General features: G+C 33.2%; 1 protein-coding gene and 1 long non-coding RNA gene across 2 annotated transcripts in view; one reads left to right on the top strand and one right to left on the bottom strand.

The window, feature by feature from the left end:
• Nucleotides 1-17,667, bottom strand: part of ATM (Serine/Threonine-kinase ATM-like protein) — a 56,293-nt gene that overhangs the window by 10,624 nt on the left and 28,002 nt on the right. Inside the window, exons 39-59 of the mRNA XM_011030259.1 lie at nucleotides 14,631-14,823; nucleotides 14,308-14,529; nucleotides 12,650-12,721; nucleotides 11,982-12,051; nucleotides 11,050-11,167; nucleotides 10,807-10,930; nucleotides 7,370-7,507; nucleotides 6,502-6,612; nucleotides 5,216-5,263; nucleotides 4,952-5,056; nucleotides 4,639-4,725; nucleotides 3,687-4,004; nucleotides 3,462-3,574; nucleotides 2,846-2,912; nucleotides 2,681-2,755; nucleotides 1,681-1,803; nucleotides 1,369-1,533; nucleotides 1,197-1,295; nucleotides 506-657; nucleotides 199-400; nucleotides 82-129 (exon numbers count right to left, since the gene is read on the bottom strand). Coding sequence (XP_011028561.1) covers nucleotides 82-129; nucleotides 199-400; nucleotides 506-657; nucleotides 1,197-1,295; nucleotides 1,369-1,533; nucleotides 1,681-1,803; nucleotides 2,681-2,755; nucleotides 2,846-2,912; nucleotides 3,462-3,574; nucleotides 3,687-4,004; nucleotides 4,639-4,725; nucleotides 4,952-5,056; nucleotides 5,216-5,263; nucleotides 6,502-6,612; nucleotides 7,370-7,507; nucleotides 10,807-10,930; nucleotides 11,050-11,167; nucleotides 11,982-12,051; nucleotides 12,650-12,721; nucleotides 14,308-14,529; nucleotides 14,631-14,823 — 2,650 coding nt within the window. The remainder of the gene's footprint in view (nucleotides 1-81; nucleotides 130-198; nucleotides 401-505; nucleotides 658-1,196; nucleotides 1,296-1,368; nucleotides 1,534-1,680; nucleotides 1,804-2,680; nucleotides 2,756-2,845; nucleotides 2,913-3,461; nucleotides 3,575-3,686; nucleotides 4,005-4,638; nucleotides 4,726-4,951; nucleotides 5,057-5,215; nucleotides 5,264-6,501; nucleotides 6,613-7,369; nucleotides 7,508-10,806; nucleotides 10,931-11,049; nucleotides 11,168-11,981; nucleotides 12,052-12,649; nucleotides 12,722-14,307; nucleotides 14,530-14,630; nucleotides 14,824-17,667) is intronic.
• On the top strand, nucleotides 17,170-17,464 carry LOC105128540 (uncharacterized). Its single transcript, XR_842878.1, has 2 exons — nucleotides 17,170-17,210; nucleotides 17,370-17,464. It is a non-coding gene; the product is annotated as an uncharacterized LOC105128540 (long non-coding RNA).

The following is a 17,667-nucleotide window of genomic DNA, read 5'->3' as shown; positions in this document are numbered from 1 at the left end:
CTTAAAAGGCACTGGTCCCACAGTGCACCATCAGCAGCAAAGAAAGAAAAAAAAAGACTTGGATTGGTTTTTAATAGAAACCTTCGTTGAACTTCTTAGCCGCTTAAAGAGCGCTTCCAACTCAGCTGCCTGCAAAATAAGATTCATATAAAATTGCTGAGGTTGTGAGACCCCCTCCCCCCCTCCTCAATTTGGTACCTTGTGGTTCCTTAAACGCATTGCTGCTTGCCATTCACTAGAGGTTAGTCTTTCCTCACATGACTTAAACAGAGCATCTGCATAGTGTGCAAGATGAAAATGAGCTTGGCTTTGTCTTTCTATGGACTTCTTGTTAGTAGTCTTGTGAGCTTCAGCAACTGAAACTGCAGGTTTTAGATACTTCTCTAAAATAGTTCTTGAGCTGCATATGAAATCAGATGTTGCATGAGAGAAAAATTGGCATTTTCGCTACATAAAGATGATGATAATAAATAATTCTGCCAAGTTAAGGATAAAGAGTTATAACTTGCTAGATCTAGTTTCTGCCAGCCACTTTCCAACCAAGCGATATACATCTGAACCTTCTTGATTTGAGTGACAATTTTGGGATATGTATTTTGCAAGGCTGATAGCCATCTCATGCTGACCTTGGGCACGCAATAGCTTTGCTTCTTCAAGCTGCCATTATTTGAAGTATAATACTAAAGTTATAGTGATTTTCTGTGTGTAACATCTTGGAAATACATGTAAGCAAAATTGTTGAATGCGATGTACATCAATGTAAGGAATTTATGATAAGTAAACTATCTATCAGAAACACTCCTGTAAACTGGAAACAGACACAGGCATGGGATTCAAAGGTTTGTTGACTGAAGGCATGAAATTTAATGAAAGTGCACCAATTGATGGGAAACAAGGTTCATAAACAACTTCAAGGATTTTATTTGAGCTTTCTACAAAACAGAAGTATAAATAAATTCCAACAGGATCAATCAGGGATTCAAAATCATCAATGCAAAGCATAATATTCATGTAACTGAAAATTCTGGATTGAAAAAAAATCCACTATTGTTAAATTAGAAAATTGTTATTTGAGAAGCAATTGAAAATACAGGGCCAATAATATTAAAAAAAAAAAAAACCCTCCATGGTATATGGTATCACAGGACATCAGTTAATAATTTAGAAAAAATTGCAGATCAGCAAATATTTTTTACCCTGCCAAGCCAATACAAGGTTGAGTACTGCTCTCCAGTTCCAGCACTAGCGAGCTTAAACTCATGCAGAAATGCAGAGGATTGAGAAAACCTACAGCCCTGCCAACCATGGAGCAATGTATCAGTTGGGGAGCCAACAAGCTATCATGGTATTGAAAACTGCCAATAGTACCTTACGAAGAGTGGATGCAGATTGCAAAAGATGTTCCGTCATACACTCGTTACATCTCAAGATTTGAAGCAGAACTCGCCTGAATGCTATGAATGGTTCCAACAAATTCATATGCAGCTGTGATCGTTCCAAAATAGAGTTCCAATCCACATTCAACCATGACAACTACATTGACAGACAAAAACATGCCAAGCAACCAGAAATGGTAACCTCAATTACTTTTATGGTTTCCTCACATATGTGACAAATAAGCAGAAAGAAATGTACAACAAACAAAAACCCTTCATTAAAATCAGAAAATTAGATGAAAACCTGCTCCATGTTAGGGATTACAGGTTCTGAAAAGCTTTGTCTTTTCCCCAGATAGAATTCTGCCCTTTCACTTCGAGATGTTTCCCAACGGATATGCCATGCCATGCCAAGATGATAAAGAATCTGTAAAAGGTATCAATTCATGATAATAAAAATCTATAAAATAAAGAAAAGGCAAAGGCAACATGTCTGTTTCCTTCGGGTAAAATTGAGAATTGAGAACACGTGAGATTGCAATATTGGTTATTCACTCCAAGGGGTTTTAAGGTTTACAAAGAACTATAAAGCTGGCTTATAGTTTTGAACTTTCATATCTGGGCTGGAAAATTTATAATATAAAAGTATCCTAGCTTCTTACTGTATTCTAGCCATATGATCATCAATTCACAATATGCAAATGATTATTTAATTTTGTTAATGGGCAATATGTAAATGATTGTAACTTCACTTTTTCTTTCCCTTTTAGGAAGAGAAGAAGGCCTTCTAGATTAATAAACACCCGGATTGTTTTTTGCCCATGCCAAAAAAAGAAAAAGAAAAGTTAAAATTGGCAAAACCCTCTTAGTAAAGTGTACTTGCCGATGATGACAAAATCTAAAAACTTTCATTCATTAAAAAAATAAGGGAAAATAGTTCCATCTAATGCTGAATATAATTGGGTTAAATCATGTTTACTAAACACCAAAGAAAGTAATCATGTGTTTATCAATTGTTTTCAAGGTTTCAAGAGATGGTAGTTTGAGCCTAAAAATAAAGCTGGCAGTTTCTGCAATTCACTTGCACATTTCTGTTAACTTGAATGACATGTTTTCAAATGCCTTATTGAAAACATGGTAATAAATTAGGGACATAATTGAAGCTGTTAGAATATAGGGAAAGATTTGAGCTATTTTTCATAAAAAATAATAATCAGTCAGCAATGAAAAAAAAATTCCATGGAGAAAGAGCCCACATACACTTCATCAATCATCAAGCTTTAGAATAGACAAGCAATAGATACCTGAAGTTTAATTACTGTTGAGTATATGTATTCAGTGCTCTCCTCACTTGCACAAGAGACAGAGCGCACAAGCTCCTGTTGTTAATAAAAAACTAATCACATTACTATTGTTATTGTTATTACATGCAGGAATCTGCCAGTAGAATGAATCTGGTAAACAATTACCTGCTTCGAGCCTCTCAGTTTTCTGTGAAATTCATCAAAATCTCCCTCTTTAAATGCCCTCAAACAACTGAATATTCCATCCAGTGAAAACAAAATGGAGAACGTATTAAAAGAAACCCATGCTCATCTCTTATTATACCCAGCACATTAAAATTCTACTTGTCCCTCTATCCATAGTTAGTATATCCATAGTATAAAGTAACAATACAGTTATTATCATAGTGCAAAATGCAATGCTGTTGAAGGTCCAGCTGTCACATTCATGGTATGCTCAACTCAATAAACCTCAGGACTCTCGATTGTAATACTAGAAACTTAAGCTTATTGTTTTCTTTTCAAAATCCTGATGATAAGAAACATTTCCAGTGCTATGTTGTATAAAATTCAGTTCTTTACTAATAAGTATTGCTATTAAAACCTAGGGTACTATCAATTAATGTACTACTCACATTTATAATAAGAATTTAGATGATAAGATTTCTTATAAAGACAATTTACTCAAAGCAGTCCCTATCATCCATATATATATCAGACATCCAGAGTGAAAATAGTAAGAGGATTGATAAGAGTTACAGTATACAAACAACAACAAAAATACTGTTTCCTAGCAACTTACCCATGCAATTTTTCATTGAAATGATCAGATTTAACATCGAGGCGTGAAGGAGAATTAGCTCCCACAGAATGTAAGGATAAATCCCAGTTTCCGGCGCGCCAAGCAGCCTCATACTGCAAACAGATGCCCAAAAGATTTTGGAAACAATAAGGATATCTAATCAGACACAAGACAGCGTTGCACTGTCCATGAAAACAACACAGTTCAGATGAACAGATAGGACACCTGCAATTCATTGAACTCCAAATCATGATGAAACTGGTCCTTTCTATATGTCAATCCCTGGCAATATAAATCCAGCACGTGTGTGCAGCCAATCTGCTGCAGAGATCTAATCAGACCTTTGTAAGGTTTTCTCTGCCTCATCTCTTCTTCAGATGCAGAAAGTGATAGATGAGTTCCTAGTTGAGTATGCCCTGCTGACAATGTACTCGATCCACCATCCATTTGTAGTAGGGGGTTTGAACGTATTTGCAAGTCATAATATTCAAGCGCCTTACTCCAGTTCCCCTCATGCTCAAAGATAACAGCTTGAGAGGTTAACTTCCATATAAAATCCAAAAAACACAAGAAAGATTGTGAGGCTACAATTTTAAATACCCTGTGCATATAACAAAACTAATAGCAAAAAACTAGAGCTAAACATGAAATCACTCTCACAGATCGAAAAAGGGATACATGCAGTGGACTGCTGTCCTTAGTTTCTTTTATGACCACCACTACCAGTCCAATGTAATGTTACCATTCAGCATTAACAATTAGAAACAAGCCAAAAGAGTTAACACTTGACGTATAAAAACCCAGTTGCTAGCTTATCTATTTAAAAATGCATATACTTGCCATAAGAGTACCAAAACATTTCACTAATAAATAAAAGTCAAATAAAAAGTTTATTAAATCAAAGAGCATAAAGGTAGAGGGAAAACAAACATAAGTACAAGCTCGTAGTAGCTATCATGTGAAAAAGTGAAACAGAATTGCACTCCATTTTTACATTTGGGAGGGGAAGAGAGGCTGCATTCAGATATTGTAACAATAAAGCCTTCAAGTTAGAGAATTTGATTAACTCTTAGAGCATGATGTCTACAGTATAATTAGTCACGCAGACTATTCAATGGGGAAAAAGATGTATGTAGTGAGCACAATAACTATCAAGTACCTACAAAAAATCACAGACCTTGTGTGATTGGATGATCCCATATAAGCTGTCAGGTTCATTAATATGAGTGACTGCTGACATTAGTATTTCAATGTGATGCGGCAACTGAAAGAAGGGGGAGCAAAAGGAAGAAAAATATGGTTAGAATAATTATTTTCCTCATGAAAACAGAGAATTCAGTGCTGGAAAAACAAACTTAATGCTTTCTTGTTCACAGTTATCTATGATGTCCTACAAATGATACCACAATTGACTAAGAAATGATAAAATTATCTTACTGGTCTGAGGAACATTGTTAATTGATACAACACAAATAACCCACAAAACTTACCACCTCAAGATGGGAGAAATCTGGGCTCCCTAGCATAAGGCCATTGAAATGCTCTTCACACCAATGCTCCACATACATCATAGCGGTGAAGTATGAGCCACAAATCTATAATGGAGATCCATCCATGTGAAAAAAGAAAGGGTAAATAAATTGTCATGTACATACTAAAGAATGCATTCTCAACTAATTAAGTAAATAAGGAGTTTGATCTGGGCTTGAAAACTCAATAAAATACATAACAAACAGTCAGGTTTTAACACTCACAACTGCTGATTTGGCAACAGCAAGATAATCAATTGTCAGCCAATAAACCTGCCAAATATGGGGATAGTCAATTAAAAAGGGTAAAAAAAAGCCAGCAAGAAAGTAAGATATATCTGATGCTAAATTTAAGAAAGCCCAAAACCCAACTATTTAGAGTCAGCAGTTTATATCTTTTATCCACATGGAAATCAATTTTCATCCTTTTTAATCCCTTCTGGAATTTGGGTATTGACAATTTATTAACAATAAAGATGAGGCACCACCAATGCACTAATAAGGTATAAAATAGAGCACCAAAATTTATTTCAAACACATGGGTGTGTTGTCTATAGGGGAGAAAGAAAGAGAGATTATAATTCAAAGTTAACATGTTAGATGTTAGAACTACAGAATGCAAATATCAAGATGAATAAAATGAATACAGGTAAATCATGAAATGTAGCTTTGACCACCACACAATTTTCTCAACCTCAAACAGACTATTAATTTTGTATAAACAGAAATGCACTGCACATAACAAATCTCCTATTTCCAATCTTTCATCTCCTACCAGTGAATAATTTTGCATCTAATCCCACAGGGGAAACCTTTCACCACAAAAACATTTTTTGGACCCTCAGATTTCTGTGACAACCCTAGCTGCAGTCCAACCATTAAATCATTTTCATTCACACACATAAACTGAGTGGAAACCATTTACCACAAAAAAAACATTATTGTTGGACCATCAATTTCTCTTTGATACCCCTAGCTGTGACACACTCACATGCACACACATGCATATTTAAAATAACCATTTAAAATTCCACTTCACTAAAAAATATTAGGCCAGTACTTTCTCTGCTTCCTCATCAGTGAAATTGATTTGTATTAACTTCATGCTATCGTTACTTATAATATCCTTGTTTGTACTTAAGGATATTTATCACTATTCCCGCAAAGGTAATCTCATGAAAGGTTGAAAAGGGTTATTTACATATTTTATCTCCAAGTCCTCATTTCCAACAAGTTTTAGCCTTACAGGATCAGCTCTGGAACTCAAGCAAAAGGATCAAATTTTCCACAAGCTTGAAAATAATCAAATTAGGAAACATTTTGTGGCTCTTTATATCCAAAATTTGGACATTAGCTGTGCTTAGGAACATGGCATATCTGTGCCTGGATGCACAGGTTCCCTCATACGGTAAAACAAAATTCTTAACAAATGCTTCAAAAGAGCATATGTGACATAAAATTGCAGCAGCTAGTTTATGACCATGTCTTGGAAAAAAAAAAAAAAAACATACCTTGTCCCAGGAAGATGCTGTCATTACCATTGAACTTGATGCAGCTACTGAATCTCTAGCCTTTACAGTGGTGGAACGGGATATTGAGTCATAGCTAGAAGGCTTAGCATTCTACAAAAACCATTGGAAAAAATAAAAAAAATTCAACGAGTTCAGCACATAGTGGTAATTACAGCCATAGGTGATCAATTTTCATAAGACGTAAATTCTTTTAGGTAGAAGGAAATCCTATATTCCACTGACAGCTTTTTAAGCAATGCTGTATGGGATCGGGTCCTCAACACATGGTGCATATCTGAAAAATATTAAGATTTCCCTGCCCCCAACTAATGGCTAGGCAGAATAAGCAAATGATAGCAGTTGCTGCATGCTTAGCAATCAATGCTTCAATTTTTTTATCTTTAATTATTCTGCACAGCCTTTTCCTCACCATATGGCATCAGCTGTATCGACCTTACAGTCTAAATAATGTATGTAAATTAAAAATAAAGACCATTTACTTTATATTTCTTTAAACTTAAACCATGATGATCAATGCAAGGGAAAGAGCACAAATTTCTTACCACTATGCCAACACTTCTCAATAAAAGACCCCCTAAATGCATAGTTGGAGAGTTACTTTTTTCTCCCCTTTTCACCAATCTTAACTATTACTGATCCCCATTCAATTTGGAAAACCAGAGAAGATACCAGGAGTACAGTAATCTGCTGTAGCAATAGTAAAGGAAATATCTCGCTTTATGCAAAATGGTGCAGAAACAATTGTGAACCAAAAGAGGAGGAGAGAGAAAGGAGAGCATGTGAAACTGAAGAAATCAAATTTCATATTTAAAATGCATCATATAGATGTGATCCTTTATGCACTTGCCTTAGTACTTTCTCGCTTTGATTGTCGTAAAGAAGATTTTTCCATGACATGACATAACCGAAGTTCATTTAGGGCATTCAAGAAGACTTGAACTGATTTAATCAACTCATTAGACTCTGTTAGTATATGTTCCTGCGCCTGCATGTAAAAGAAAATTCAGGTGCAACCATGAAAAATACACTGCAGTGGATATTGAGTAGCATTCCAAACTTCACAAGTAATAGCATAAACACAGTAACTTGTCAAAACATTCACACCCAAGTCACATCAAACTGATACAAATTTTACTATTCCTAACCTATTGACTTATGCCATTCGAGATAAGAATACCAATAACATGACACTGCAGTAAGACAATAAATAAAAACATAAAAATGTACTTTCATATCTTTTAAAATATATATATATTGTGTGTGTGTAAAATTCTACTTGACATAAAATATATAAACTAAAATGGAATATAACAAAACAGAGAGGGATTCATCTCACTGAAATGTGAAGGTTAGACAATGCAATAACAAAGCTCTATTAGCCAACTACCTGAGAACTGTTACACATTCATTTTAACCAGATTGAATCTAAAGCCACACATCCAGGTAAATTCTATTTTCACTTGTGTATTGCTTTCATATTGCCGTAGCTGTTGTCCTTATGGTGCCAACTGAATCAAGTTTCTCTTTTTCTAGCAATGCTATCGGTACTGCTATGACTAAAAGAAGAGACCTTAAAATCATAGAGCATTAGAGCAAGGATTCAGGTCTCCTTATAATGTTTTCTCCTTGTATCTTATTGAAACACCAGAAATACATGACACTTTTATCAAACTCACGAGAATTGATTCCAAGTCTCTAGATAATGTTACTACCATGAATCTTATCACAACACTAGGAATGAGACAACAAATATCCATTACATTAATTAATTCTTTCAGAATCTCTGTTGATGACTAAACTCCAGCATACCTGTCCCAAATCAGCTAGATTTAGCCACATAAATCCTTTTCCTCCATTTGCTTTTTTTTACACCAAACTCTTCATGAAAACAGAGTTGTTATGACAGTAAAGCATTTTTCATTGCTCCAGCCCAAGTCATTCCTTGGTCTACCACTCATTCTCATTAATCCCACTCCAATCATTCAACTCATCAGCATGAGTGCTCTCTTTTTGATAAATGAAGGCCATAAATCGAGCATGATTTCACTCCTCATTAAAGGTGGAGCTCTGTTGTGTCTTGATGTGGTGGCATGTATTGCTTGGCTACCTATTTCAAGGTGTAGTTCTCTGCATAGCACTTTAACTTGTCTTGACAAGAGATGGTATTCTGCTATGTTTTAGATTATTGATAGGCCACAGCATTTTATTCTTAACATGTCTCTTAGTTCACGCAGGCCAATCTATACTTTTACTCAATTCATTAATTAATAATGTCTCTGATTAACCAAAAAGAAAAAAAAAATAGTCACCAGTACGTTAATATATCCATGTCAGCCATAGCCAGTCCAACAGCACTCTTTGGAAAACTAATTAACCTGAAAGTTTCAGCTAACATTTAAGAGCACAGCAGTATTTATATCAGACCCATCCCTCAATGTGCTAGTCCATTTGCATTTGGCATGTGGACCTCAATAGCAAGCCTGTCAATTTTGTGCAAAAATCAATGCTAGTTACATGGATTTTCAGGATCTGATGTTTTGAGCACCTGACAATTTGTTCATGATAGCTTGAAGCTGTATTAGGAAACATCAACTATCCAATTTAAAAGCTTAATCCAATAGGAAGAGCCTAAGAAAACACTTATAACTAACACTTAGCTTATCCTGAACTGGTACTCATTCAATTCTTATGATATCTTTTAGGGAACCTTCAACCATCCAATCAAAAAGCTTAATCCGATGGGAAGAGCTTAAGAAAATACATATAGCTAACACTTAGCTTATCCTGAACTGGTACTCTCATTCAATTCTTATCAAATATTTTATGTGTTAGCACATATATCTTAACAATCGCAGCTGCACTCATTTAAGGGCATGCTGCTCTCTTAAGCCATAAACCATACACCAAATTAACAGGGACAGTCATCAAACCAGTCCTAGAAATTGATCAAGTTTTCTGGTTGAGTCTTCAACTTTAATTTCTTCTATTTAACTCTTTACATTTAAAATTATCAGTTGAGTTCAACTACAAGCACCTCTTAGAGAATTGATGATGTGGCTGCTATATGTACAAGAATAAATCAGAAAATTCAGATTACAGAAATCATTTGAGGCTACAGAGGAGTTGGCTTCCAAGAAAGGAAAAAAATTAGTAATCCTTTTTCCCTTTTTATTTTCTTTGCTGCAAGAAAAGTTATGGGAAATTGATGCTAAAAAGAAAGAGAAAGACCAACCTAGCGGGCAACGTGGCTCTTCTTCTACATCATGTAATGTACCATTATTATCCATTTTCTCCGCGCTCAGAATGTGTGCATATAGGATTGCATCATCAATTCTCTAACAGAAGTTTGTGAGTGAAATTCAACTAGTACTTTTTCAAGCGTTGAAAGGAAAATATAGAAAAAATTAAAATAGATGTAGTCAATGAGAAAAGCCAAAAGAGTTCAAAGACTGATTTCATGCTCATTGGAATCTAAAAGAGGACCTCAAACCCTATGAATATCAATCAAGGATAAAACTTTCCTTGTCTCCCTTTCGCTACAACCCTCCCTGTGATGCTTTAACCTCAATAAAACAAGAAACAGTGTCCATCAGAACTACCTCAATGTGAAGCGACTCTTCAAAATTGTAACATTACTTTCCTAGAAAACGCACCACGTGACGGCAAATAACAGCATGTCACCATTAAAGTTTTACCACCTTTCATCCTTCCATTGTTAGATTTGAAAGGATGGGTCAACCAATAAATCATACTATAATTCTATGGGGATTATCTTCCTCCTAGAAAATGCACCAGGCAATGGAAAATAACAGTATGTCACCATTAAACCATTAAAGTTCTACCACCTTTCACCTTCCAAATCTAACATTGGATCAACCAAGAAATCATACTTTAATTCTAAGTCCCCTCTTTTTATATGTAGAGATTAGGAACTGAAAAAAGTCACCAGAAAGAAGCTATACTACATCCAGTTAACAACACCCCCTTCAGTAACACTAACATTTCGATGCATCTTCTGTTTTATTCATCTTGCCAACCCTTCAAAAATCTAGATTTTTGTTTACCACGGCTTTTAGTCCATCACAACTATGCCTCATTGAAAATAATAAATAAATAAAATGAAGAAAGATTTAACATGCAAATTAAACCATATAAAGAGCCATGAATCATTTAAATACTCAATTATTTAGACATTAAGCATCAAAGCAGAAATTGAAAATCTGTAAAATGATAAAATCCAGCTTGATAGCAAAATGAAAATTTGCAGAGAATAAACAAAATTACCTGCGAAGAGATTAATTTATGAAGATCAACATCAATATCCTTCTGACAAGCTAGAACTATGATAACACTTGGAAACAAAAGCTCAGCAACTTCAGCTTTCAATAACACAATATCTTGGCATAATCTAAAAGCAGCATAACAAGCAAAACAGTTACTTTAACAGGCAAGAATAACCATAAGACACAATATAAGCACCTAGATCTATAGATACTTGAAACAAGTTACTAAACTTATGAAAAATACCTTAGAATAACATCATTGCAGTAGCTAATCAATGAATACACAAGTGGACAAATCCACATTTGGAAGGTCTTATTACATGTCTCCCATATTATAGACTCCTCAAGTGAAATTGCTTCAGCTGAAAATGACAAGAAAAAAGAAACCATCAGATATTTTGCAGGCAAATTATACAACAAATGTGAGACTAACAGAAAGTAGTGTGTTTATTGTTTAGTAATCTATTAAAACAATATGAATATGAAATACATGTCCATATGCGTTTATTAAACACAAACACGAGCATTAACCTCGTTGCAGCTTAGTCTTAGAATGTAAATCATATAGACTGCAAGAAACAGAATCTCTTCTCTAAATGAGAGAGAGAGAGAGAGAGAGAGAGATTTACTCTATAAATCAATCAAACAAGCTCCTGCAGAACTGAGTTCTCACAGGGCAGTGAGTGGCATGAAGCAGAAACCTCTTCTTAAACCCATTACTTTGAAATTTTCAGTGAGTGCAACTTTCACTCAAATTCATAACAAAACAACTTATCTATACATAAACTCACTCTAATTCTTGAGTTGCAGACCCTTCCATCATGGTCATACTGATTCCCATGGATAAAAGAACTCGTATTCAATAATCGATTGATATACTACAAGATGTGACCTATATGTGGGGTCTGAATGGAACATAATATAAATAAATAATAAAACAATAGAAATGGAAATGGAAATCAGATAATGACATGCTATTGAAAAAAAATTAATCAGCAGTCAAAACAACCTAAACTCCACTTATCAGAAAGCAAATATAATAATTATGATGGTAGGGCAGATATCAAAAACTCAAAAGTTTGATACATAGAAGTACTTATGACGAGAAACCTAAAACAATTTGGTATTGAAAGAAATACCAATATCTTTCAAGGAAAAAAGTTAGTAACACTTTACCTCTACACCTCTTTTCAATATCCAGCACTAACTTCTCCACCAGCTCAATATTTACACCCTTTGAGTGAATCTAAAAGACAGAATTACATGATGATTCCCTCATTAAGTCGACCTTTGTCCATAAATCAGGATAAAGCAAATGATATCACAACGAAGGACAATAAGAATACAAGCACAATTGCCAGCAATAATGGTCTAGCTCTATCAGAGTTGAATTACAGCTTCAAAATGGATGGTTAAAAAGGTGAAGATATCAGCTATTGACGTTCTGTAAGATCACCATATCTTTTGTTTTCTCATCACTTTTTACATTTAAACCTATCTGAAAGCACTTCCAAACCTAGACATGCATCCTACTTACATTGGTATTCTCACATTACTTTAAAATTTTAATCTCAAAACAATACCTAAACCATCCTTATGATAATAAGTTAAACATCAGCAACAATGCATGTGGTACTGGGATAGCAGCACCAGACCAGAGTAAAAACCATGCCTGCTATGCCAAAATGAAAACATTTTCCCCATATTGTCAGTAAATAATATCAAGGACCTTATCAGTAAAACGCAAAATGCTGATATAAAACCTTGATAAAAATATACTTTTAAGTACTAATCACACTCCTCAACTGCTCTAATAAACAAACTGTCAACAAGAATATGTGTACCTCAATAAGAGACCTTTCATAAGAACCAAATGACAACAGAGCTCTTTGACCTCTTTCAGTTGAGAGTATTCCCTGTTCAAGGGGAAAACGTATGAGAATGATCTTCATTTCCCTTAGTAGAATACATACCTAAGGGTATAGAGCTTTTTGGCATTATAATAAATATCATCTGAAACTTCCATATAAAACATGAAATTAAAAGAAACGGAAACGAAGTTGAAAAAAGAATGTTCACCAAGGGCATAACTGATTTAAGGAAGAGAAAGGGATTAAATATCCTCAGACACAAAGTTGAATTATTATGGATCTGTTTGGCCTTGTTGTCCTTGCAAGTTAGGTGTTGCTATAGGAACAAGCACTAAAAATGAAAACTGAATTAATAAAAGTTGATGGATGTTCAGTTATTTATGTGCTACTGAGTTTGAAAGCAAGCAACAAGTGTTTGGTTAAACTTGTATTAAAAGTGGTGTAGGGAATCAAAATGACAAATAAGAACACAAGTCTTTTTTCATCTATGGGGGTGGATATGAAAGGAAAAAAAAAGAGAAACAAGTAAGATTAACTAACACAAAATTAAAAGGAAAAAAAATTACTATTTATGTGCTTCAGCTTGTTTTTGGTGAAACAAAGAACTGTATACATGTAATAATAAAACCATACTTATTTGGAAGGTTGAAGGATAGTTTTGCCTAATAAAAATAGAAAGTAATGGCTAATTGTGGAAGCATATTCCACTTTTGAAAGAAGCAGATGATCTCATGCTTTTACGAATTGAAGATTTTAAGGGACTACTGTAATTAATTTTACCAAACATTTACGTTCAGATGAAAAATAAAGCACAGTTGTTTTGATGTGACTTTAAGCAAAAGGCAAAGCATGTTCTACATCAGTGACTTTGTAATAATAGAAACAAGATTGATTACATAAAATAACTTTATAAAAATTGAAAAGGGGAATAACAAAGCAACATTTTTTTTTTAACTCAGCTCAAGTGTGCTTCAATTACAAACTAGTTAAGATGTCTATACAAACAATTTTCTTCATTTTTTTTTCTTAATTTTAAAATAAAAAAGAATATTCAGAAGACAGGTTCTGGGAAAAAAAATTAAACACATTTAAATGCAAGTAACAGCATGATTTACGATAATCTCAATTAAGTTACCCAACCTTTACACTGTACATAACATACCAGTGTTTGAACTACTTATCAAAAAAAACATGCCAGAATCAAACAAATACCAATCCACATAAACACATCAATTGTTGCATCCACAAAGCCGAGCAAAAAATAGCATAAAGGGAAAAGCACTATTTGACAAATCTTTCACATATTGACATTTAATGCACTTTTAGTTTTTAAGGTTTTATATAAACAGTTTTTACCAGTGCTCTAAGCATATTTCAATGCTTCTGTTGGTACATTTTTTCCAGCTTTAGGCAACCAACACCGATCCCAAATAAAAATTTCAACCATGACATTGCACAAAATTGTAACAGACATTGCAATAAATTGGCTAATTGGCACTTCCAAACTTATTGAATGCAACATTGATCAAGATCTCAGATGTTCAGGAGGAGCAATCAATCAAACACAGAAATAACTTGAACCAGATAAAAACAATCAGTAGATAAAACCATCTAAATCTCCCCATGCTTACCCGAAGAGATTGTGAGGTCAAATCAACAATTCTAACAGAATCATCCATCAGATATTTCATCAGAAGTTTCAAGAGCGTAATCAGTAGTTCTTCAGATACACCAGTATCCATGTTAAAATTCACTTCAAAAGGGTTGGTGATCTTCAATTGTTGACAAACTTTCATTTGACCATGGTCTACAGGTAGATGGAAAACAACGGAATGTGGGTCCCCAATGCCAACCTGAAATCACAATCAATAGAATAAAAAACCTTAGCTTCTTGTTCTCAGCAAGCAAACAAAATATATAAAGTTCAAAGGCCTGAACATGTATAAATTGATACCTTGGACACAAAATCAGACACCAATGGTCTGATACTACTTGCATCGTCAGAACCACTCATGCGAACAAGTGTCCAGATTGATTGGACAATTTCAGGGTCACAGTGCCAATACACATCGTCCATAACAGCTTTCGCATTCCTTCCCCTCTGAAAACTTTCTCCCATAAGTAATTTCTTGTGCAGTGCTTGAACACTGCAAGAATATTTAGCATCTCAGTCACAATTAAGAGGCACAAATTTCAAATTGCATGGCTAGATATTACCATATAAACCAAATAGTTTCCTCAGACATGATGAAAAGCTAGTAAGAAAAAATATTAAGTGAAAGATTACACAAAGGAGAATATGGTGAAATCAATTTAAAAATAATTGATATATTTTACAGATTTCAATACAGAGTGATTGTAATTACCACCAAAAGTACTCTATGACCACATATAGGAACCAACTAATCACGTAACCCGCGTGATGCTGCAGGTTAATTTTTTTATAAAAAATACAAAAAAAAATTAAGATTTAAAAGTGTTAGGTCTTTCTGCAAAGCCTAACCCAAAAATCTTGGGTGTAGCTATAACGTCTGACCCAAAAGTAATATTTATAATAATAATAATACTAAACTTGCATAACCCAATAGGTCTGACTCTAATACTAGACTCAATAGCCTTGGATGTGGATTTGGTTGCAATGTCATGTCATAAAAGTATGATAATTAAATAAATTAATTGAAAAGAAAAAAACCAATAGGGAAAAAAAAAAACTAATGAAGAAAAAGAAAAAAATCTGAATTAACTGGGTTAACCCGTCAAACCTTGGATTCGTGTCGTGAAAGTTTGATAACTAAATAGAAAAAAAAATTGACGGGTTAACCCAAAATTAACCGAGCTAACCTGTCAAACCAGGTTACCTATTAAACCTGGAATCCGTGTCATGAAAGGTAACTAAATAGAAAAAAAAATTGAACATTAACAACCTAAACTAAATGAAAAAAATTAATAAATAAAAATAAATAAAAAGACATAAGCATGTTACTAATGAGAAAAAAGAAAAAAAAATCTGAATCAACGGAGTTAACCCGTCAAATCAGGTTAACTTGTCAAACCTAGGAATCATGTCATGGAAGTTTGATAACTAAACAAAAAAAAAATCAATGGGTCAAACAAAAAAAAATTAACAAACTAAACTAAACAAAAAAAAATTGATTAAAAAGAAAAAAAAATTCAAGTAAGCTTGTTAAACCAGATTAACACGTCAAACCCGAAAAAAAAACAAATGAAGAAAACGAAAAAAATCTGAATTAACTGGGTTAACCCGTCAAACCTTGGATTCGTGTCGTGAAAGTTTGATAACTAAATAGAAAAAAAAATTGACGGGTTAACCCAAAATTAACCGAGCTAACCTGTCAAACCAGGTTACCTATTAAACCTGGAATCCGTGTCATGAAAGGTAACTAAATAGAAAAAAAAAATTGAACATTAACAACCTAAACTAAATGAAAAAACTTAATTAAAAATAAAAAAAAAACAAAAACAAACAAAAAGACATAAGCCTGTTACTAATCAGAAAAAAGAAAAAAAAATCTAAATCAACTGAGTTAACCCATCAAATCAAGTTAACCTGTCAAACCTAGGATTCGCGTCATGAAAGTTTGATAACTAAACAGAAAACAAAATCAATGGGTCAAACGAAAAAAAATTAACAAACTAAACTAAAAACAAAAATTGATTAAAAAGAAAAAAAACAAAAAAAATTCGTGAAAGTTTGATAACTAAATAGAAAAAAAAATTGACGGGTTAACCCAAAATTAACCGAGCTAACCTGTCAAACCAGGTTACCTATTAAACCTGGAATCCGTGTCATGAAAGGTAACTAAATAGAAAAAAAAATTGAACATTAACAACCTAAACTAAATGAAAAAAATTAATTAAAAATAATAAAAAAACAAAAACAAACAAAAAGACATAAGCCTGTTACTAATGAGAAAAAAGAAAAAATAAATCTGAATCAAAAAAAAAAATCTAAATCAACTGAGTTAACCCATCAAATCAAGTTAACCTGTCAAACCTAGGATTCGCGTCATGAAAGTTTGATAACTAAACAGAAAACAAAATCAATGGGTCAAACGAAAAAAAATTAACAAACTAAACTAAAAAACAAAAATTGATTAAAAAGAAAAAAAACAAAAAAAATTCAGGTTAGCTTGTTAAACCAGATTAACACGTCAAACCCGAGATCCGTGTCATTAAAGTATGATAACTAAATAAAAAAAATTTCACATTAACAAACTAAATTAAACAAAAAAACATTCATTAAAAGAAATAGAAAAAAAAGTGAACATTAACAACCTAAACTAAACGAAAAAAAATAATTAAAACAAACAAAAGACATAAGCATATTACCAATGAGATAAAAGAAAAAAAATCTGAATCGACTAAGTTAACCCATCAAATTGGGTTCACCTGTCAAACCTAAGATTCACGTCATGAAAGTTTGTTAACTAAATAGAAAAAAAAAAAATCAATGGGTCAAACGAAAAAAATTGATTAAAAAGGAAAAAAACAAAAAACAAATTCAGGTTAACTCATCAAACCTGATATCCGTGTAATAAAAATATGATAACTAAAAAAACAAAATCAATGGGTCAAACGAAAAAAAATTAACAAACTAAACTAAAAAAAAAAATTGATTAAAAAGAAAAAAAACAAAAAAAATTCAGGTTAGCTTGTTAAACCAGATTAACACGTCAAACCCGAGATCCGTGTCATTAAAGTATGATAACTAAATAAAAAAAATTTCACATTAACAAACTAAATTAAACAAAAAAACATTCATTAAAAGAAATAGAAAAAAAAGTGAACATTAACAACCTAAACTAAACGAAAAAAAATAATTAAAACAAACAAAAGACATAAGCATATTACCAATGAGATAAAAGAAAAAAAATCTGAATCGACTAAGTTAACCCATCAAATTGGGTTCACCTGTCAAACCTAAGATTCACGTCATGAAAGTTTGTTAACTAAATAGAAAAAAAAAAAAA

Source organism: Populus euphratica, unplaced genomic scaffold (assembly GCF_000495115.2).
Source record: "Populus euphratica unplaced genomic scaffold, PopEup_1.0 scaffold111.1, whole genome shotgun sequence".
In the NCBI taxonomy this organism is placed as follows: Eukaryota; Viridiplantae; Streptophyta; class Magnoliopsida; order Malpighiales; family Salicaceae; genus Populus; species Populus euphratica.
The sequence above is the reverse complement of the archived record's forward strand: the minus strand, read 5'-3'. Positions and strand labels throughout refer to the sequence as shown.